This window comes from Orycteropus afer, unplaced genomic scaffold (assembly GCF_000298275.1).
Source record: "Orycteropus afer afer isolate SDZICR_OR568_19922 unplaced genomic scaffold, OryAfe1.0 scaffold00013, whole genome shotgun sequence".
Taxonomy (NCBI): Eukaryota; Metazoa; Chordata; class Mammalia; order Tubulidentata; family Orycteropodidae; genus Orycteropus; species Orycteropus afer.
In genome coordinates this window covers 4641595-4666354 of record NW_006921600.1, presented here as the reverse complement: position 1 = coordinate 4666354, position 24760 = coordinate 4641595, and the positions used below count along the sequence as shown (strand labels likewise).

The 24760-nt window shown below is 36.7% G+C and overlaps 1 protein-coding gene across 1 annotated transcript in view; it reads right to left on the bottom strand.

Moving 5' to 3' along the window:
- Positions 1-24760, bottom strand: part of USH2A (usherin) — a 1482371-nt gene that overhangs the window by 776357 nt on the left and 681254 nt on the right. The window contains exons 26-29 of the mRNA XM_007952540.1: positions 22729-23002; positions 17661-17864; positions 17452-17532; positions 14797-14991 (exon numbers count right to left, since the gene is read on the bottom strand). Coding sequence (XP_007950731.1) covers positions 14797-14991; positions 17452-17532; positions 17661-17864; positions 22729-23002 — 754 coding nt within the window. The remainder of the gene's footprint in view (positions 1-14796; positions 14992-17451; positions 17533-17660; positions 17865-22728; positions 23003-24760) is intronic.

The following is a 24760-nucleotide window of genomic DNA, read 5'->3' as shown; positions in this document are numbered from 1 at the left end:
TAGGCAGCTACTGGCTGCTGAGGCTAACAAGCTGAAAGTCAACAAAGCTGTTTCTTATATGTGGGAAGCAGACCACATACCCAAAGCAGCTACTTAGCTGCTCCAATAGAGTCCACCATGGAGTTAATTACCAATCTCACCATGGGGAATAACAACATTCAGCTCCTCAGCCACTCAACCAAGCCCAGCCAAGTTGGCACACAAGCATAACCATTATAGGCAGAGACTACTAGTTGCCCCTTCGTATATTCTCTTCTTCTTCAGTACAAGAAAATAACTTTTAGCTGGACAAATGGTCACTTTGAATAAGGATATTTCTCAGCATCCCATCGAATGTAAGCAGAGGTGGAGGAACAACTTCTGAAAATTGTCTTCAAATGTAATGGGCATATCCTTCTTCATCCTTTCCTCCCTCTTGCTGGATGGAAACCAGATTGATGGCTGAATCTCAAGCAGCCTTCTTGGACCATGTGTCAGAAGCCTTATTTCTAAGAATGACATAGAAAAAGGATGATGCAACTGGGTTCCTGGCACTGTGGAGCCCTGCATTGATTAACTATGGATATCTCTTACCAGAAAGAGAAAAAATTCATTTTGCTTAAGTCATTGCTATTTCAGGTTCTCTCATACTGCAACTAATTGAAAAGCGATAAACCCATCTCCACTCTTTTATTCCCTGTGAAACTCTTTTTTTTTTTTTAACATAATATGTTAGACATAGTGCTTGGGGTAAATTTTGGTGGACCTTCTCCCATACCAGACCATACAGAGTCCTTAGTAGTGTTTATTATCAATTTTGATCATAGAATAATATGTGATAATTATAGTTGTAAATTGCTTAAATATAACATATCTTAGATTATATGAATACTAATAACAAAATTGTTTCATAAGATCTTCCTACATTAATTTATAATGTAGATAGTTACAATATTATTAGTAACTGAGTAGAAGCCTTTCTGATTTTTATCCTGTTTTTCCTAGGGAGCTCTGGTAGCATAGTGGCTAAGATACTTGCCTGCTAACCAGACGGCTGGTGGTTCAAACCCACCAGCCACTCCTCAGAAGCAAGGTTGGGCAATCCTACTTCCGTAGTGATACTGCCTCGGAAACCCAAGGAGGGGTCGCTATGAGTCAGGGTTGACTCGACAGCACATAACAACAACAACATCCTGTTTTTCCTTTAATGACTCTTCATTTGCAAGAAAAAACTATTGGTATAGCTCACAAACACTAATTATTAGAATATTGTAGCTAAAACACCAGAAAATTTAACAAAACCATCAACTATAAAAAAACTCTAGCAGCAATGAAAACAATAGCACATGTTTGTAGCACATGCTGATAAAACCATGTGATTTGAAGTCACATTGTAATTCGGCAATGACAGCTCTGACCTGAGCTCATTAGAAGATGCAAGGCTCGTGGGTTTGAACCGCCAGCCTTCTGGTTAGTAGTCAAGTGCTTTAGGTACTGGGCCACCAGAGCTCCAAGCTTACTGCCGTGGAGTTGGATAGTGACCCCTCTTTGGGTCCAAGGAGGTATCACTAGGGAAGTAGATTGCCCAACTTTCCTTCCGAGGAGTGGCTGGTGGATTTGAACCACCAGCCTTCTGGTTAGCAGTCAAATGCCTTAGGCACTACACCAACTACAGGGATATTTTTTACCAAAAAATTAACAAATTTCTGCTGAAACACTGCACAAAAATTTTATAGACATTTGGGGTTACTCCCTCTGTCAGTGTCACCAAGTGTGGTCTGCTCTCCCCACATACCTTTAGGGATGTCACCAGATAATTTTTTTTTCTAATAAATAGATATTTTCTGCTCTGTGTAATTATCAGCATTGCAGCAGTATTGGCTTCCTTGTTTTTAATTGCAAATATATCGTGCTTGGGCTACATTATGAAGTATAAGTTTTTGGAACCAATCTTTGGATTCTGTTCACACTATCAGCATTTTTTTTTTCCAATTGGGAAAATATGTATTGAGTTCCAAATATGTATTGAAGTTGTGAGAGTTCTATGCATTATTTTATAAAATTACAAAATTAGCACTGAAGAGACTTTAGTAAGAACCAGTAGATCAGTCTAGCTCAGCATGATAAAACAACATTCACATTCCATTAGCCACGGGGATATTAGCAAAAAGCTGAAGTCTTCCTTTATCCATTCTTTCGTTCATTCCTGTAAGAAAAGAGCATTGTTCACCCACTATAATCAAGGTATTGAACAAGCCTTAAGTATGAAACATGGTACTTGTCCACATGAGTTTATTGTCTAACAAAGAAATAACATGGGTACACAAAGAACACCAACAGGCAGTTTTAATAACTGTAGAGTAAGAATTCTCAGATGAATTTTTTTAAAGGCTGACATTGACATTTTTTGTTATAGTCAAATATAATGGATTTCTTAAGCAAGTATAGTAATAATATATTATTGATAAAGAGCTCTGCTGGTATCACTATATTAAGGCATTTGGCTGCTAACCAAAAGGCTGATGTTTAAACCCACCAACAGCTCTGCAGAAGAAACATGAGGCAGTCTGCATCCATAAAGATTTACAGCCTTCGAAACCCAATGGGGGTCTCTATGAGTCAGAATTTATTCAACGGCAGTGAGTTTGTTTTTTCAGGTATAGATGTATGTATGTATCTGTTTACCTGACATACTAAAATTAGTCCTGTGCCCCAGACCCAACCCAAAACTCCTCTCAAATGAAGTCCCAGGGTAGGATACCACAGGGAAGTATCTTACTTACTTACTTACTGCTGGACTGATGGCAGAGGTTAAGTTCCAAAGTCAGACATAAGGCAAAAAACATCACTTATGATTTAAATTCTTCTTGACAATTCTTATATGGCCCATAAATTACGGTAAATTTGGATTTGCGTATGCCTCTAACTCTTCATTAATCAATGATTCTGTGGTTCTTGCTTCTTAATTCTCTGAGCAGACATACTAACAGTGAGCTTCACTTCTTTGTCAAAAGTTGGGAAACCCCAAAATTATTCACACCTTCTTTCTGGCTAAAAGATACTGACAGTTTCAGGATGGGTATCATCCTTTGCCTGTGATATTATTTTAAAAGTTTATTTTTCCTCTTTGCTTCGTGCCCTCCTCATTTCCATAGTATATTAAGCAGTTGCTGTCAAGTCCACTGTAACTTGTTATGACCTCATGTGTGTCAGAATAGAACTATGCTACACAGGTTTTTCGATGGGCGATTTTTCAGAAGTAGATCACGAAGCCTTTCTTCTAAGGTGGCTCTGGGTGGACTCAAACCTCCAACCTTTCAGTTGGCAGCCAAGTTTGTTAACTGCTTACACCACCCAGGGATTCTATCACAGTGTATAATTAAAATAATTATAATTTAAATACATGTGGATGAGACTACCTAAGATTACAACTACATGTCATACTTTGAGTTGTACTTATCTTGCTTTCTCTGAATCTAAGGAGCACAATGTAATCTAGAATGCTGTTTGTCTACATTCCTAATCTAGATGGTGAGCCCTTCTAGTCTGTGTTCCGTGGAGTGACGCTCCACAGCATGTGGCATCACGCTGGGGGCTTGTTACCAACCAAAAAAACCAAACTCACTGCCATTGAGTCGGATCTGACTCATAGCAACCCCTCCTTGGATTTCCCAGGCAGTATCACTATGGAAGCAGATTGCCCAATATTCCTTTCAAGGCGTGGCTGGTAGGTTTGAACTGCCAGGCTTCTGGTTAGCAGTCAGGTGCCTTAGGCACAAACAAGTGACAGTTTTTCATTATGCAACTCTGCATGGAGAATATTAAAATCCATTAGAAATGAGGCCTGAGTCAGTTTTGGTAGGAATAATCATATTATCAATTGAATTATAAATTAAAATACCTTATTTTTCTACATAAATTTAGATTCATTTGGTTCTTCTGAAAGATTTTTACTATTGGCTCATCTGCTAAACTATAGTGGATAATAAATACCATCATGTGAGAAAATAATATAACTCTTAGACTTTAGGTCAATCTAATGCAACAATAAAATTTAGAAAATGTTTTTGGGTTTTCGGTGCCAAATATAGCACTGGCATTATACCAGGTGCTACATACCAACTATGTTGAGTATTTAAGTTTACATCTTAAGGAAAAACAAAATTAAGAGGACAAATTCTTGAATCCATTCAATTTTGACATAATTTCAAATTGTAAAGTCACTTTCTGAGCAGCCCTCAGATTGAGGGAAATGCCAGGACTGTCTCTCTGGGTAGTAGCTTTGCATGTTAACAGGGCTGGAGGGAAAATCAGCAAAACCTGAGCAGAGTTAATTGGAGCCCTTTGCAACAAGTCCAAAGATACCCTGAGGCTCCAGCTGAGGGAATGAACTTTCAAGAACTCCCTGCTATGAACTTTGGCCTTGGGAGGGCACAGAATTCAGACCCTGTGGCCCAAAGGGGCCCATTTGCTCCTGAGTGGGGCTGTTAACCCTTGGACTCTCCATTGCTACTGGGATTTATCTCATCTAATCCTCTTGAAGGGAGCTCTGGTAGCATAGTGGCTAAGACACTTGCCTGCTAACCAGACGGCTGGCGGTTCAAACCCACCAGCCACTCCTCGGAAGGAAGGTTGGGCAATCCTACTTCCGTAGTGATACTGCCTCGGAAACCCAAGGAGGGGTCGCTATGAGTCGGGGCCGACTCGACGGCACATAACAACAACAACAACAACAATCCTCTTGAAACCAAATTCATGAATGGCAAATATTCTGTACCACTATTCTATTCTTCTAGTACTCTTCATTAGTATTCATTTTTAATAATTTTCCCTTTTTTTTTTTGGCCCTTTGGTTTTTGTATGTCTGACCATAATTTTCTACTTTTTCATAGTGATCACTTTAGTTTTTGTGTCCCATATGATGTTCTTTTGCTAATTTTATCTACCTACTTTTAACATTCTATTATTTTTATGAATACATTTATCTTTTTATGGTCTGATATCTTTAAGTTCCAATTTGAAGGTGGAAGCTGTCATAAGAATTTCTGACTAAAATTGAAACTTGGTCACTTGTATCAAGCTCCTCACTTTAACAATGTCTCTCAATCTTTACTATACTACAGAACTAACTGGGGAGGTTTTTTGTTTTGTTTTTTTTGTTTTTTTTCAATACCTAAGCCCATGCTACTAAGTAAATCAGACTTTTTGAGGGTGGGGCCTGGCATCAGTTTTTTTTTAAGCTCCCATTTGATTAAGTGTGCAGCCATGGTTGAGAACTACCACACTGTATAAATCCCAGTGGAATTACCAAAGGTTTAAGATACTTAGAAAGAGACGAGGCAAGGACAAATGAACCACTTAAAGGAGAGACCAGGACAAACCTATCCCTGAGCCAGGTACAAAAGCGATCTCAGTACTCCTACTTCTCCAAACACTGGGATGAAAGGAGCTGAGACTGCTGAATAGCTGCAAGGCTAATGCAAATTGACCTCAATTGACCCTGTAAGAATCCCAGTAGATATTTTCATTAACAGCAACTAGGTGTCCAGTAAAATGATTTGAAAATAATTTAACTTTCCTGAGCAAACACCATTTTGAAGATAAGTTTAGGACTGAGAGGAACTGTGGAGGCAGGGGTGGAGGATGAATTTAGCAGAGAGAAAAAAAAAAGAAAAAAATCTGTTACTGCAAAGAAGGGAAAGAACATAGTTCTTACATTGCAGAAGACTGGGGAGGTTTACTTCAGGAAACCTGGAAAATTTAAAAATCATCAGCTTCATGTTATTTATAAGATATAAGAGATGCAAGATAAGTGTAAACAATAGAGAAGAGAAATCAGAATATGCACAGGCAGGCAAACCTCAAAGTGAACTGGATGTGATGAGGAACAAATGCTAATCACGCAAAAGACTGAAATAGCCACATAGTTTCTAAAAATCACCCTAGAAAGTTCAAAAAGCAGGATTATCAGTACAAAAAATAAATAAAATAAAATAAAAATAAAAATAATTATGAGACAATAACCTACATTTCAGAGACTGAGTAGTATAAATAACTATCAATTCATTGATCATTTACTCTGTGCCTGATCCTGAACAAAATATTTCACAGAAGTAATTCTTTTAAATGTTCACAATTCTGTACTACTATCTTATCCCCAATTTATATATGAGGAAACTTTGATAAACAGATAAGTTTTTAAATTTACATGAGGTCATATAGATAAAAAGTGGCATAGCTGGAATTTGAATCTAGACTAATCTAACTCTAAAAGCTGTATTTTGGACTACTGAAATAAGGAGGACCAAGAAGAAAGAAATCTGTGATATTGAAAAGCACTATTTCTCACCAGAGGTAATAATCAAATACACAACAGCAAATTTTCCAAGCTCAAGAAAGTTCTAAATCCGAAGAATAAAAGAGTTCACTATGTAACCCAAACCAAACTCACTGCAATCGAGTCAATTCTGACTCAATAAGAAAGTCCACTGGGTTTCCAAGGCTGTACATCTTTACAGAAGAAGATTACCTCATCTACCTTCTGTGGAGCAGCTGGTGGGTTTGAACTGCCAACCTTCTGGTTAGCAGTCAAATGACTTACGCATTGTGATACCAAAGCTCCTTGTAACAGAAATAATTAATCAATGAAACCAACACATTTTAATAAGATTTTTCACCTTAATTGTTTATGAGCCTTACATCAACAAATACAACTAAATTGCCTTGAACATCCAGTATCAGCATTATTTCATTAAAACAAATAGCACTCTCACAACCAACATTAATTTAAACTTCAAAATCTAAACAAAAGTCATTTCAGAAATGCTAGTGTGGATTACTTTCATAGTCAACAGCAAAACTCCTCATGATCTTCTTTGTCTATTGTTCTCTCTTGGTACCTTGTTATCTCAACCAAATGACAAAGCAGCTGTCACCACCCAACTTTCTCATGCCTAATATTTCCACTAAATCCAGCCTCCTGGCTCCTGACTTTCTCACCCCTCCCATATGACTTTCTAGTATTCTTTTTTTCCTCTACTATTAAATTCTGACTTTGGAAATTATCAAAGATGGCCATTAAAAAACAAACTCACTGCCATCAAATCGGATCCAACTCTTAACGACCCCTCTTTGGGTTTCCGAGGCAGTATCTCTACGGAAGTAGATTGCCCAATATAGTACCTCTCAATTCATCTTCACTCTCATATCCTGATTTGGCACATTGAAAGTCCATCTGGCAGTACCTTTAAGATTATCTTCTACATATATCCCTGTCTGCTCATTTCAGAATTATGAGCAACAGATACACTTTTAAAATCCCTTGGGTGGGGAGTAAAGAATCTATAGTCCACACAAATAAGAATAGAACATAAAGGAATACCAAACTGCATAAAAAAAAAAGAACAAACAAAATTAGAATGCATAAAACATGATACCAGAAATGACAGCAATTATATCAGTTATAAAAATAAATATGAATGAGCTAAACTCCCCTACTAAAATTCACAGAATCTCAAGTTACATACAAAACTAAATCAAACTAGATTTTTCCGACAGATATATACCTCAAACTTTGTGACTCTAAGGGTTAAAATTTTTAAATGTGAGGTAAATGTAATGAGAAAAAGAAGAAGAAAAATGTAAACAAAGTCTGAATGTCTCAGAGAGAAATTGACAAAATCATATTAATAGTGGAGACTTTTTCCTTAGTTTTTGAGATTGGTATATAAAATATATGTAGATTGAGTTCAAAAAAATAAATAACAGTTGTCCTCTAATTTTCTTCTTCCTACACATCACTCATATGCTTGACATGACCCATAGTAACATCGAACAATATACTGTACTGGTTCTCAATTTGACAATATACTGCTCTGAGGAAGGATCCTTCCAAATTTTGCAAGAAGATAGTATAATCTAAAAAGCTTCTTTGTTCCAGTTTCTGATTTGATCTCACCCCAAATTTAGAATTACTAATTCAGAGAATATTTATTATATATTACCAATATTATATATGTAATACAAACAAGTACTACCCTACCCTGAATGGAAAGTATGATTTTTTTTTTCAAATCACTCAGAGAAAATTAACAAATTAAGAAAAATTACATTAGCTAAGTAAACTTTTTTTTTTAATTGCTACAATAAAATAAGGGAGCTCTGGTAGTGTAGTGCCTAAGACACTTGACTGCTAACCAGAAGGCTGGTGGTTCAAACCCACCAGCCACTCCTCAGAAGAAAGAATGGGCAATCTACTTCTGTAGTGATACCACTTCAGAAACCCAAGGAGGGGTCGCTATGAGTCAGATCCAACTCCATGGCAATGGTTGCGTTTTTGCATTTGAGTAAGTTGAAACACATAAGGCAAACATGGGCATAATAGTCTTCATATGTAAAGAGGCAGTTTAAATCAATGAGAAACATATTAATCCTACAAATAATAATAATAATAAACTAATAATGAACCTAGTTGGATGTATCACATAAGAAGCAGATACTGAAAATGATTAATCTCTCTAGTAATCAATTAAAGCAAAATTAAAATATTCTTAGATACTTTGTGATTCTTATTTCCAAAGATACATTTTTTAGCACTAAAACTTGGTATTTGCTAGAATGAAATGAAATATGCAGTAGTCTTTCTGCATATTTTCTGCTTGTTGGTGAGTATATAATTTTCACTATCTTTTGTCAAGTATTTGGCAATAGTAATCCTTTGTTGAGAGAGTGCTTTACAGACATCTGATAGCTAACATTTATAAAGTTTATTCCACATGTCAGGCATTGTCCTGTGTGTTTTGCATGTATCTTAGTTCATTTATTCCTCACTAGCTCTGGTCGTGTAGTGCCTAAGGCATTTAACTGCTAACCAGAAGGCTGGCAGTCAAACTCACTAGCCACTCCTCGAAGGAAGGTTAGGCAATTTACTTCCGTGGTGATACCACCTTGGAAACCTAAGGAGGGGTTGCTATGAGTCAGGTTCAACTCAATGGCACATAACAACAACAACAAACCCATATGAAGTAAGTATATTGCATACTCATTTTACCTATAGGGAAACTGAAGTACACAGAGATTAACTGGTTTATCCAAAGCATCTGTGGTGCAGTGAATTACTTGGTATGGCTTTTCTAGACATAGTCTTTGTAAATCCCACTGGGTTACTAGGTGGGAATATGCAAATAAAGCATGTAGAACTCTGATGTTGGAATTTTGAGGAGAGAGACAGAGTCCCTCATTGCTTTATAGGGTAGCCTGGTGGCAGGGAGGGAGCTAAAAAGAGCTAAGAAAGAGCTAGAAGAGTATTACAGTAGACCAAGAAAGAGACAGTAGTGGCTTGGTCTGGAGAGTAGACAAGGGGCAGTATAGATGAATGTAACACATGCTTTGGAAAATGAATTGACAATTATGGATTTGAGCTGTGAAGAAAGTGAAAAGTCTAGGATAACTCTCAAGTTTGATTGACTAAGTGGCCAGCGTTATTTACCGAGACTAGTAATGCAGGACAAATAGGTTCAGGTTTGAATATAGTAACTTTAGAGATTGTGAAACATCCAATAGGAAATGTCAATGTATCCGAAGTCCTGTTGAATGCACACATTTAAAGGTCTAGGTGAAGCATTCATTTAGAAGTCAATTGTATCTACATAGGAGGCAGTGGTAATTCAGGGGTAAAATTCTCACCTTCCATGTGAGAGACCCAGGTTAGATTCCAGACCAATGCACCTCAACACAACAACCACTTGTTTGCCAGTGGAGGCTTGCATGTTGTTATATTGCTGAACAGAAGTTTCCACACTAACACATACTAAGAAGAAAGTCCTGGTGATCTACTTTAGAAATTAGCCAATGAAAATGATATAGATCACAACAGTCCAATCCCACCATACATGGAATTTCCATGAGCCAGGCACTGCCTGGAAGGTAGTTAACAACAACAACACCCATGTAGTATTTAATGCTACGAATACCCATGATGTATTCTGGAAACAAACTACAGAAAAAAAAAGAAAAGAAAAAAAGAGATAGAGGAGCGTCCAGGTCTAAATTCTGAGGCTCTTTAAAATGCAGTGTTAAGCTTCAGAAGGAGTAAGCAAAAGAAACTTTTTTTTCCTAAATCCAGAAGGAAAACAGAAAAGTCATGGAAGTGAAGAAAATGTTTCAAGAGATGATGAGAAGTCTACTGTGTAGACTGCTGTTGAGCAGGGAAATTGAAGCTTATAGAGTGTTCTTTGGATATGCCAATATGGAAGTTGTTGGTGTCCTTAGTAACAGAAGTGAGTAGCTGCCAGACAAAGTGAAGAAATAGGGTTAATAAGTATACAATTTTCTTGGGAAGAGCAAGGCTGGTAAGAGGAAAAAGGGAGCAATAGCTAGAGGAGAACAGAAATTAGATAAAAGAAAGACTTGTATATTGGTTTGGGTTGGCTTTGTGTGTTCTGTATATGTAAAAATAGGAGACAGTAGACAGAACTGGAATGATCATGGTAAGAATCCATCAGGACAGTGATTCTTAAACTTCAGTGAATATGAGAATCAACTGGGCACTTGTTCAAACACTGATTGCTGAGCTCCACCCTCAGTTTCTGATTCCCAGGCCCAGTAGTTTCTCAGATTAAGCTGTTGCTGCTGGCCCTGGGGCCACACTTTGTGAACCAACCACTATGGGAGAGACAGAGAGTTGTTGCTGTAGGTAGGTGCCATCCAGTTGGTTTCCACTCATAGCAACCCTATGAACAACAGAGTGAAACACTGCCTGGTCTTTCACCAGCCTCACGATCCTTCTACACCTAACCCCATCATTACAGTCACTGTGTCAATCCATCTCACTAAAGGGCTAACTGACCCTCCATTTTATCAAGCATGCTATCCTTTCTCCAGGAAATAGTCCATTCTGACAACATGACCAAAGTAAGTGGGATGAAGTCTGGCCATTCTCACTTCCAAGGAGCAATTTGGCTGCACTTCCTCCAGGAGAGATTTGTGCATTCTTCTGGGAGTTCATGGTACTTTCAGTATTCTTCACCAACACCACAACTCAAAGCATCAACTCTTCTTCTGTCTTCCTTACTCATTGGCCAGCATTCTTATGCACATGAGGTTATTGAAAATATCATGGCTTGGGTTAAGCACACCTTAGTCTTCAAGGAGAGATCTTTGATTTTAAGGACTTTAAACAGGTCTTTTGCAGAAGATTTTCCCAGCACAATATGTTGTCTGATTTCTTGACTGCTGCTTCCATTGGTGTTGATTGTGGAACTAAGTAATATGAAATCTTTGGTTAACTTCAATTTTCTTCTCCATTTATCTTGAGGTTGCTTATTGGTCCAGTTGTGAGGATTTTTGTTTTCTTTCTATTGAGTTGTAATCCACACTGCAGACTTTAAGTCTTTAATCTTCATCAGTAAGTGCTCCAAGTCATCCTCACTTTCAGCAAGCAAAGTTGTGTCATCTGCATATCTAAGGTTGTTAATGAATCTTCCTCCAATCCTGATGATGAGTTCTTCTTCCTATAGCCCAGCTTCTCAGATTATTTGCTCAGCATACAGATTGAATAAGGATGGTGAAAAGATAGAACTCTGACACCCACCCTTCCTGATTTTAAACCATGCAGTATCCCCTTGTTCTGTTCCAATGACATGTTCCACAAGAGCACAGTTAAGTGTTCTGGAATTCTCATTCTTCTCAATGATATCAATAATTTATCATGATGCACATAGTGGGCTGCTTTTGTATAGTCAATAAAACACAAGTAAACATTTTTTTCTGATATTCTTTGCTTTCAGCTAAGATCCATCTAATATCAGCAATGATATCCTTCATTCCAGATCTTTTCAATTGTAAATTTCTGGATGTTTGCTGTCATTATACTGATGCAATAGTTTTTGAATTTTCTTTAGCAAGATTTTACTTGCGTGTGATATTAATGATACTATTTTAAAATTCCCACATTCTTTGGATTACTTTTCTTTGGAATGGGTCCAAATATGGATCTCCTCTAGTCAGTTGGCCAGGTAGCTGTCTTCCAGATTTCTTGCATGGACGAGTAAGTGCCTCAAGAGTGGCATCTGTTTGTTAAAACATCTCAATGGGTACTCTGTCAATTCCTGATTTTTGCCAATTCCTTCAGTGAAGTTTTGACTTTTTCCTTCAATACCATTTGTTCTTGATCATATGCCACCTCCTGAAATGGATGAATGTTGACTAATTCTTTTTGGAACAGTGAGTCTGTGTATTCCTTCCATTTTCTTTTGGTGCTTCCTGCATCATTTAATATTTTGCCCATAGAGCCTTTCAATACTACAAATTGAGGCTTGAATTTTTTCTTCAGTTCTTCCAGCTTCAGAAATACCAAGCATGTTCTCCCCTTTGGGTTTTCTAACTCTACGTCTTTGCACATTTCATTATAATTAATAACTTTGTCTTCTTGATCTGCTCTTTGAAACACGTTCAGTTCTTTTATCTTGTCATTTCTTCTATTTGCTTTAGTTTCTCTCTGTTCAAGAGTTTCTGAGTCTCTTCTGACATCCATTCTGGTCTTTTCTTCCTTTCTCATCGTTTTAATGACCTTTTGCTTTTTTCATGTATGATATCCTTGATATCATACCACAAGTCATCTGGTTTTCAGTCATTGGTGTTCAATGTGTCAAATCTATTTTTCAAATGGTCTCTAAATTTAGGTGGGATATAATCAAGGTCATATTTTGGATCTCATGGACTTTTTTTAATAATAAGTTTTCCCATAATATATCAGACAGTGTTCCATTGTTATTCATAGGTTTTCATTGGCCAATTCTTGGAGAAGTGGATGGTCCCTTCCTTCTTCCAAGTAGGTCTTAGTCTGGAAGCTCCAGTGAATCCTGTCCACCATGGGTGACCCTGCAGGCATTTGAAATACTGATAGTATAGCATCCAGCCTCACAGCTATACAAAAGCCACCACAGTAGGACAAACTGACAGACATGTGGTGGACAGATATATAGAGAGGTTAAAAATACAAGTGAGTTAAAGGTTAACACAATCAATACCAGTTTTGAAAGGCAGGAAGAACTAGAGTCAAGAGCATTTGTGAAGAGTTTAGTTTGGCTAGGATAAGGATTACTCTGTAATAACTGGAAGGAACAAGAGAAGAAAGTAAAAATAATAGTAATAATGAAAGTGATAATGATAGCAATTGACTACTACATGCCAGAAATGGTTCTAAACATTTTAGTATATATAAACTCCTTAATTTTAGTAATAACTCTACCAAGAAGAAAAAATACAATTAAGTATGTATATTTGGTGGTAAAGGAGCTCTGGTAGAGTATTATTTAAAGCATTCAGCTGCTAACCAAAAGGGTGGCATTTCAAGCCCATCCCACCAGCCTCTCCACAGGAGAAAGATGGGGCAGTCTATTTTCATAAATATTTACAGCCTTGGAAATGCTATAGGGCAGGTCTACTCTGCTGTATAGGATCCCTATGAGTCAGAATCAACTTGATGGCAGTGGGTTTAATTTGGTATTTGGTAGGAAATGACAAGATTCCTATTTTTTTCTGTGGTGTCTAAAATGATCTGATAATAAAAGACCATCAGTAGAGTGTGAGATGAGGAAGGGAGGTTAAAATTTGGGTAGTTTGGGAAAATATAAAATATTTAATGAAAAGAATAGGAGAAGGTTTTTATAGAAATATGGTGAGATTGGCGTCATAATTGAATGATCTTTGAAGGTAGGAAATGAGAATTATCAATTGCTTGAATTTTCCCATCCTGCTTACTTCTCACATGCCACTTGGGCAAAGAAAACCATGGGCTTAATCTAGATTAAGGTTTTATCAGGTGAGTAAAACAGGGAGAAAGGAAAAGGAGGAAGGTAAGTTTTTTTTTTTTTTTTTTAATTATTTGGTTGTGTAGTTTGAGTGTAGATTTTAAAGAATCTACAGATAGAAACAAAGGCTCGAGAGGGATTGACTGAAGAAAGGTATTTTGGAAAGATAGTTAAAGCTACTCTAAAAGCTGTATAATTTTTCAATTTATAAAATTTTGATGGAGAAAAAATTGTTTTTTCTATTACATTTGTTGATGCAATTCACTTTCCTCAGTCAAAGACTTAAATTTGACTTTCCATTTAAACGTACTTTAATGTTCTTTGAAACTAAAGCATATTGTCTTACTGCCCATGCCCATCTTTGTATGTGGAATATGTCAGCATTAAGTGTCTGAGTGTGCTCCCTTCTAACCATTCTGCATGGCATGCTACACTGTGAAGAATCGATTCACTGATTTGCCAGTCAGACTGCTAGTTCTCCTCCACCTTGAAATAATTAGGTTTAATCAGCAATTTTACAATACTAAAAGGTGGTGTGAACGTGGGCTAGTCCCAAAGAGTAAATATTTTGTGGTGAAATAGGTAAGTTGGTCCTGAGTGTAAAATATATAGGATCCCAACAAAGAGAGTATGGAGTGTTAACTGGCTATAATCACCTATGACCTAATCTTTTTGGGATGGACAGAATATCAACCTTGTAATATAGCCACCCATGAGAGTCAGTGCATCTTGTAGAATTATACTTATCCTAGGGAGACTTATCCTTTCATCACACTAAATTATTAAATAGTTCTTGCTGTTGCTGTTTTTAAGCAGGATGTGTCTATGTATGTATATGCATTGTATGTTATATATACTACAAATATATTAATGTATTAATGGTAATAATGTATTAATATAATAATGTTAATGTATTGATTTATTGCAAAAAAGCTGGGAGAAAAATTTTATTTAAAAAATAAAAAGGAAATTGATAAACACTCTCTTATTCAGGAATTTTCTTTACCTGTGAGGGTGCTGGTATTGACCAGCTCAGTACTAGCCGAGGGCTCGAGGGCAGCCTGGAGATCGTCTTCACCTTGAGCTTTCAGAATGTACTTCTCAATTACACCACTAACCACAACAGGTTTATCCCAAGTCACTTCAATGGTATATCCATTTATGCTGTGGGCTCTTAAGGGAGTTGGCACACTTTGTGGAGCTGCGAAAGAGTAAAATAGAAAACAGAGAAAATGGCAGTTCGAAGAAGACTATTGCCCCTATTCTTCACTTTTAATGGGCGCAGTAAATCAGGCTCAACCATTAGCATAAATACAATTTATTACTGTTGTAACTTTTCAGCATTGATTTAATATGACTGCACATCTTGAGCCATTCAGTTTAAGCTATATTTCAAAACCATCAAAACTCCATCGACATAACATTCTTTCAAGTCTAGTCCAGGTTTTCCAAAAACATTTAATGTATCCGACATGTTTAAATATCACTCATAAAGAAGGAGGTGGAAGGTAGGCAGATAACAAGTTCAAGCAATATAATGATGTACCCCTTCGAAGAAGATAATTAGATTGTTATTATACACAGTGGCTTGACACTTTTATATCTTCAATGTATTGGCCAAAAAACATCACAAATGTGATTGTGTTGTACTTGAATTTCTGGTGCCATTTTCCAAATTCAATTGTTTTTTCAGTGAATTTTAAAAAGCCAAGTTCTACAGGCTTTTTAAAATTATATATGATATATTCCTAATTGCATTTTAGGGGATGTGGAAGCTGATACACTTGAGATTATATAAAATCTTTTTCAGAGAACTTTTCTCCAGAGTATCTCAAAGTAATAATCCAAAAGGAGATGGTGGAAAGGAACTGCAATGCCTCCAATACAAGCAAGGCCCCCTAATTTTAAAAATCCATAACCTTTAACTATTTATTGGATATTTCTACAGTTTTGATCAGTAACAACTTCATCACAGCTGACTGCACTGGGGACCCTGAGAAAAAGCCCAAGGAAGTCTGTGGCAGGATGATGGATGAGCGACCTGCTCTAACTACTCATGCACTCCTGGGCCCTGTCGATGGAGGATCACTCTGGTTTTCCCACATCAAGTATCCTCCTTCTCAGACTTTACTGTTCAGACCCATAAAATAGGACAGCTTCAGGGGAAACAAAGTGAACATAAAGGATGAGGGGAAGCGCTGAGAAGGAGAACCACTGTCTGTGCCCTTAAAATACCACAGGCGCCTATAGAAAACAGAACTGGCCACACAATCGAGTTGGAAGTAAACGGACAACGGGAGTGATGTTGATTTTATTAGTTCTGAAATGTGGTACAGGGCAAAGTACAGTACTGTCTAACAGATGGTCTTCTCATAAGGGACAGAGCAAAACTGACTCAAAAATAATTAAATAGTGCAATTATTCTCCAACCCTAGGGAGCATGTAGCTGCTCAGTGTTGTGGTCAGATTGTAAATATGAATTTATAGCATAAGACTCTGTTGTCAGATCATTGCTATAAATTCAGACCTCTATTTGCGTACTTTCTAGATGGTACTCAAAATGGAGACTAATAAGCTACACAGGAAATGCAATTTCAAGCCAAGCCACCTATTTAAGTTACTGAATTGTATTCAAAGCAGATTTTATAGTGCATTTGTTAATGAGGTAGAGGAGTGTGAAATAGGGGCAGGGAACATACTACTACCAAATGAACATTTTATATTAGAGCTTTGTTCTAGCTTTGAAGTTAAATAGATTTTAAGATAACACTCAGCTTCTACTTGTCTCTAAATATATTATAATTTAAATCATCCTGGAAAAGTGTCACATTGTTTCTCTTCTGGAAAATGTCTAGGCAGAAAATCTTGAAAATAATTCTTAGTAGCTCACCTCAGAGCCCTAATGGCACAAAGGTTAAGTTCTTGGCTGCTAAGCAAAAGGTCAGTGGTTTGAACGCACCATTGGCATGGCAGGAGAAAAGACCTGGCAAGTAAACTGGTCCCATAGTGATTACTGCTTAGGAAATCCTATGGGGTAGTTCTAGAAGTGTAAGACTTATAAGTCAGTTGTCTGAGATTAGATTGAATGTATTCTATAGCCCAATTATTTCTCCTCCAACTCAAAAAAAAGTAGACAAATCAGCAGTTTCCTCCCAGCTATATCCTGGGAGAGTCATTGTAAAATCCTAATAGGCAACACCATGACAAACATCTGCCATGATGTGATAAAAGACACAGCTGTTTCCAGTGAAGGTGCAGATTTCAAATGTAACTCTTTCCTAAGGAGTACCATGCACATCTAGAAGTAACCCAGCCTCAGTTTCTTGTGGTCTGTGCAGTTTGTAATTTGCCCTATCTTTAGACATCTTACCTTATTTATGTCCCTACTAAATCCCTAAATCTTTAAGACAACTTGACCCTTCTTTTGCATTCTAAGAAGAAAAAAAATCAAACTTGAGTAAATACTAAAAAAAAAAAAAAGTACTCATGTACAAGTATTTTAGCCATTCTCAGATACATTTACAAACCAAAGCATTCTGTGTCACAAGATTACAAAACTACTACTTCTGAGTGACATGGGTTTTCTATACACACACAAATATGTATGCACAAATACATGTATGTGTGTGCATATATACATTTTAGGTTAAACAGTATTTACCTGTTCCTGTTGTACGTCCCCGACTCCAATCACTATATACTAAACCTCCTTCATGTGAGGCTCTCACTCGATACAGGTATTCTTAAATGGAAACAATAAGTAGAAATATTAAAACATTACTGAGATAGATTTAGTGGTGGGCTGGTGGGGAGGGCAAAGGGAATATGTAGGAGACAGGTAACACTGAATTTGGAGGACTTTTATATTACCTGTAAAGGGCTGGAGACCACTCTCATAAATGCTCTGCTCTGTTCCCCGGTAAACCAGGATGGAGTCATTTCCCCTGCAGTTAACAGTGCTGTCAGTTGATAGGCATCCATCCAGATTGACTCTGACAGCACTGCTGGACACAGATGCCAAGTTAACGACAGCACCCCGTGTAAATTCAACATCCTTCATGCAACCACCGAAACCTAGCAAATAGTAAGGGATTAGTATCACATAAAGGGTTTGAGTCATTAATTACCAGTCATTTTTGTCCTCTGCAGGACTACGCTTTGATGGGTGGGGATGAGGTTGATATACAATTGTTAAAACTTTCAAGCCTTGTTTGGGAAATTCTTTATGCCTTCTCCCAATTGTTTTTAGGTTAAAATGTTGCAATGAGATGCAACATTTCTATTATTTTGAAAAAAAAATGCTGATAATTATAATTCAACTTTGGTACTGAAGAGCATTTATTTTACCTCTTCAAGTCTGTATTTTCTCATTTTGTTTTTCTCATAAAATAAAATGTTGCCACTATACATTATGATGGGGGGTATATAACTAAATTCTGGGAAATGAAGTAACCTATATAAGTCAGTGTTTCTTGCAATAGTCTCAAAATAGACTAAACTTCTGAGATATCACAATGAATGGCATAATAATTATTTCAGAGTGATTGAATTTATTCTCAGATAACTAAGTATACATAAGAGCTAGTGTTTTATTCTACCGTTTTATTGAGTTCCACAGTTTTGGATATACAAAATGGTTACCAGTTCCATTCATGTTAGCATGACAGGGACCAGCATTCAGCTTTGGCAATAGAACCCTGAAGTTTCAAAAGAGAGTACATTCTGGCACAGTTAACTTCAGAATGACCAGAGCATAGTATAGTTCTGGTAAGTTTAACAGACGGTGTGGATGAAATGGATTTGGAGTATTCACTACTACTTTGCTAGAAAGCCATAGGGCATCCAGTTGGCCAGGGAAGAGCAGTTGCTTTCAATTGCATGCTGTTTCATGTAAAGAGAGATCAGCTCAATGAGGTTTGACAGTACTCTGCTCAGGAAACTGCACGGAAGTGCAATAGAAGGGACAAATAGGGCTGAGGTTGGGATTGCTCCAGTATACACATTCTCTTTCTGAACAAAACACTATTATGTTTGAAAAGACCTCAAACACTTGATTAGCTCTTTTCATGACGAAGGCACATCAGCAGGAAATGAAAATATAGCGTAATGCAATGTTTAACAGTAAAAAAACATTAATAGTAACAGTGACCATATTGTTCTATTCAGCATTTATGTGGTGTCTTATTACGTCTTCTAACACATTGAGTCATAGCCTATTTCCTTCTAAGTATCTTTTGTTGTTATTCACATTACTTTAGGTCCAACAGATCAATATGGCTAGTCTATCTTGAACACACAGTAGACAGACATGCAGAAGTTTGGAGGGTTGAATTGAAAGCAAGGAAGCTCAATAGAAAAGCATCTGCTTGAAAATTCAGAAGTTAAGAAGTCTAATTTACTTATCAGCTATCATTTTCTGATAGCATACAGTGGAATTACCTGACTACTCTGTACTTAATTTCTCTACCAACATAAAGAGAACATGAAAATGTCATCTTTGAAAGAATGAACAGTGTATATAAGTACTGTTATAAACTAAAACCAAACCAAACTCACTGCCACTGAGTCAATTCTGATTCATAGAGATCCCCATTGGGTTTCCAAAGCTGTAAATCTTTATGAAGACTGCCCCATCTTTCTTCCATGGAACTACCAATGTTTTGGGTTAACAGCCAAATGCCTTAATTACACCACCAGAGCTCCTTTAGTACTGTTATAAGATACGTCAAAACCAAGATGCATAAGACAAAACTTTAAATTTGGGAAAGGCAATGGAGATAGTCTTCCTTCACTTTTGAGATAAATATAAAGGATCACAGAGCTATAGATGAGGTTTGTAAATACTAATATTCTTAAGGAAGTGGTAATCTGGCCTCAGGTCTTGGATGAGAAGGTGCCTACCTGACCTTTGTTTGGCTTCCTCACTGTGGTATCCCCACCACCATTAGCCAAAGAGTTAGTTCAAATGAGATTTGTACCATTCCTCCAACTCCACACCTCCAGAAACAGGCCCCCAATAAAAAAATTAATAATTGGAAATGGATGGTGGTTATGGTTCCACAACGTATGAATATAATCACGGTCATAGAAATGTACATGTGAAAAATGGTTGAAACAACACATATTTTGTCATATAGATTTTATCCCAATTTTTGTTTTTAATTGTTTTGAATGGGGTATGATAATGAAAAGAGAAGGAAAGGCATATTTGAGGGATGAAGGGTCAAAGCTCATCCTTTTCTGCCTTTATGGGAACCAACAAAAGACATACCTTGCTCTTCAACTTTCATTTATTAAAACTTGGTCCAGAGCTCTGGGCTGACTAATTGGAAAGCCAGTAGCCCTTCCTCTTGGAGAGGCATTGCTGCACCAAGGTGCTTGGCTTGGCAGGTAGGTCTGGCTTCAGTCCCAACTCTTACCCTGTCAGCTGGGTGCTTTGGGCAGAGAAAAACTTGTGGACCCACATACGTGGTCCAGCCATTCCCACCCTAGATCTAAGTGATGCTCCTGGGAAATGAACTGCCATGATCTATCTGATCAGACGTGGCACACTTTCAGCATACTATGTTGCTGAGTATTTCTAAAACAAAGAGGAAGATTAATTTTGCATTTGATTCAAAGGAAGATTATAATATTAATGGATAAGAAGAATAGCACTGATATCACAAAATAGAGCCTCTGGGGGATGGGAAACTTGCTAATTAAGAATCATAGAAAAGAAGGAAGGTTTTTAAGATCATTGATAATAGATTGGAAAAATACATTACATGCACATGATTTATTTTAACTGCAATTCACTACATGCATGCAGCATCTCTGTACTGAGACCATTCTTGATAGAAATCAGTGTTTGTCAAAGCATCTGAATCAGATTCTCAGGTTATGACATCATAAAAACTTCAGTTTAACAACTCTGCAGGTGATTAATATGTATCTTGAATGGTAATAACAATAGCAATTTTATTGAGTTCTTACTATATTCCACCTACTATATTTCAATATGTTATCAGTGGTTTGAGAAGCACTGATATGGATGATAGTGACATGATAAAAATTTAGTATTACCTATAAATAAAATATCTCAGTATAGATTTAGTCATATTGTGGGCTAAATTATTTCCCTTAGGTCTATGATGATGTTTTAAACTTTTCTCATCATCATCTTACAATTCCAGTTTTAGCAAAGTCTCTAGAAAAATCATATTAATAGGTTGTGGTGTACTCTGAAAGCACAGGGCTTGATGTGCAGAATTGTTGTTTTTGCTCTCTCCCAGATATAAACAGGATCATGTCACCTCACTCATACAAAGGGTTTGCAAGCTCTTTCTAATCTCAGAAACCTGAAATCCTGGAGAAGCACTTTTAAGAATGTAATATTTTTAGCTGCTGTTACATCTTAAGTGCCTTGAAAATGTCATTACTGTCTTATACCTCAGTTATTCATTAACTCCTTACTAGTACCCTTCTAAAAGTCTCCTTAGAGTTTGCCATATATTTTCTATTCAAAGGCATTTAAATCTTTATGTACTTACCAAATAGGCAAAGACAGTTTCATAGAAATTTTAACCATTCATGGTATAGACATTTTTAAATACAGAGAGAACATTTTCTACATGAAAGCATGTTGGTCACATGCTGGAGTTTCTGTACTTGTTCCCACTTTATAAAGAAGGATCATTGGCCAATGACCATAAAAGACAATGCTTGATTGTAATAAGGAGAGGAGTTTCTGACAACAGGCTGCCTAAGACAGCCTAGGTTTGCTGCCTGCTTTCTAGCTATGTGACTTTGGGCCAATTTACCTTGCTCTCTGTTCTTCCAACATTTGTACAATGGTGATAAAAATAATAACACCAACTCACTGGCTCGTTATGAAGAATGGATGCCCTTATTCCCACCTAAAGCTCTTAGAACCATGCCCAGCTTGTAAGATACCCTTAGCTATTTTATCCAATTGTGTTCAAACTTATATATATGAGTTTAAATGCTTGCTTTAGTTCTAAGTAAAACACTTTTCTTTTGTCTGATGGTTATCAATAATCAATAACGTATAGATTTTCCACTAGTATGTTTGGAACTCAACTATATCAACTCTTTTGCCCCATGAGAGCTCTATTAGAAAAAAAAGTACAGACAATTAGCATTTATATCAGAAAAAAGGGAGCTCTGGTAGCTTAGTGCCTAAGGCACTTGACTGCTAACCAGCAAGCTGGCAGTTCAAACCCTCCAGCCCTCCTTGGAAGGAAGATGGGGCAATCTACTTCCTTAGTGGTATCACCTCAGAAATCCAAGGAGGGGTCGCTATGAGTTGGGTCTGACTTGATGGCAAACAATAACGTCAGAAAAAAAAGTAATGAATTTACCTGCCATTTTTCCTAGTATAACTACCAATGATAAGTACACAAAAGAAGTAGTGCCACATGCATTTTCAAAGAAAAGACATGACAAATATATTTATTTACATATTTACATATATTAATTGTAAATATATTTGAGGAAGACATGTCAGAATAAATATATGGATTGTTGTTGTTGTTGTTATGTGCCGTTGAGTCAGACCTGACCCATAGTGACCCCTCCTTGGGTTTCCAGGGCAGTATCACTAAGGAAGTAGATTGCCCCATCTTCCTTCCGGGGAGTGGCTGGTGGGTTTGAACTGCCGACCTTCTGGTTAGCAGTCAAGTGCCTTAGCCACTACGCTACCAGAGCTCCCAATGTATGGATTAGAACAAGCATATTAGTATATTTTAAGGGTGACAGACATTATTTGAAGAAATGTCCTGCAGTTTTTTTCTCTTTTTGAAGAAAAAAATTCTCAAAAATAAAAGAAGGGATGGATTTGCTTTCAGCATGATTCTATTGCTGTATTGAATCACAGAAGTGTCAAAATCTGGAAGGACCAGGTCTTTATTTGTGAGTTTTTCCAGATGGAGTTTACCTTGTTCAAAATTCAGGTGTTTGTAAGTGTTGTGCAGTTCCGGTGGGATTCCTCCAACATAGACTGGGGAATTCACCATCACAGGCTGGGCCCTGGACTCCGACACACGCTCCGTGAGATCATTCATGCTTACTGATATATCTGAGCCTTCTTTCTTCATAATCACTTTATTCCACTCTCCATCACAATAGGAGAGCCCCAGCCAGAGATCTACTTGTGTTAAAGTAAGACTGGTATTTAACAGGAAGCTCAATATTCCACTCTTCAGCTCCATCTGTATTTCAAATTAAAAAGAAAAATATGTATATACATAGACTGCAAAATGAGAGCTTAGGAGAGAGCAGAAGGTCAAATTCTTGAAGGGAAGCACTCTATAAAAATGTTCCACTTAATTCTAATAGAACTATATTAACATATAATGAAGTACTTTGCAAGCTTTTAATTGACAGGTAGAATGCTATACTGAATGAAACAAATTATTACTCAGTAATGATTATACTATGTAATGCAACATTATGTCAGCCTAACATTATTTATTTTTGGTGCAACATAGTTAAAAAATTAAATTCTACTATAAGTGAGTGGATAATTGAAGAGAAAAAAACAGCTTGAACTAGGGCTTAATTTTATTTGAGTTTCTGGAAAATGAAAAAATATGATTTCATGTATCAATTTAATTTGAGGAAAATATGAAAATAAAAAAATGATATTTCAATTTTGACTAAGCTTATTTTAAGTTATTGGTGAACTCAATATCAAATTTCTAAGATGTATTTGATTCAATATTCAATTTTATTGTTCTAAATCACTAACATAATTGCTTTTATTTTTATTTTTTTTTAGATTAATATGACATTTTTTAATGTGAATATATTTTACCCAAATTTTCATGGTAAAGGAAACACTTCCATGTTTTTAAAAATGTTATATGATAATGATTTATTTTTACTATGTTCCTATTTTATTAACACTTAAAAAAGCAAAATACTGATATTCTTTGTGTCAAATAAAATAGATTAGGTAATCTCAGAGGAAAATATTACTTTTCATGTAAATATCATCAAAAAGTACATCAGGTAAGTAGTTGTTCATTTATTATCCAAATATTGAGTTCCTTTCTATGTTCTATGCATATGCTGTTCTAAAATAAACACTGCTCTCAGATATTCCATTCTCTGATAGCAGAGACAAACATGGGAATACCATAACCACGATGAGGATGGAGTACAATGGGAGCAGAGAAAGGATGTACATTTTGTTCCTTGAGATTTGGGAGAAGTTTGAAGTAAGGTTTTTGAAAGTGTATAAGATCCACGGAGGATGATACTCCAAGTAGGAAGATTAACGTGTACAAGGGCATGAGGACATGTAAGAGTTCATTAGGTTTGGGAAAAAGTACCAACTTAGGTAAGACAAAGGGAACCTCTGGAGAGGGATTGACTAGGAAAGAGCCTTGCCAGGTATATAAAAGCTAGAGGATTTTGAGTGATATGGGCAAAAAGTTCATTTGTCTCTTTATTTTTTAAAATACATTTTATTGAAATATAATTTATGTACAGTGAAATACACAAACTAAAATGACATGGGTCAATGCATTTTTTTTTTTTTTTCCTGCAGTGTTCCCTCCCCTCCCCTCCCACCCCTGGCAACCAACAAAGAAAGTTTCCCTCCATATATAAACCTTTTTCCTTGATCCTCCACAACAACGAACTAATACTATATTTGTCCTTCTGTGATTGAGTTATTTTATTCAGTATAATGTCCTCCAAGTTCATCCATATTATGTGTTATTTTGCAGACTCTACCTTATTCTTTAGTGCTGCATAGCATTCCAGTATGTGTGTGTACCATAGTTCGGTCATCCAAACTTCTACTGATGGGCACGTAGGTTGTTTCCATCTTTTTCCTATTATAAATAGTGCTGTGGTGAACATGAGTGTGCATGTATCTGTTCCTATCCTGGCTCTCACCTCTCTAGGATATATACCTAGTAATGGGATTGTTGGGTCAAATGGTATCTCCAATTCCAACT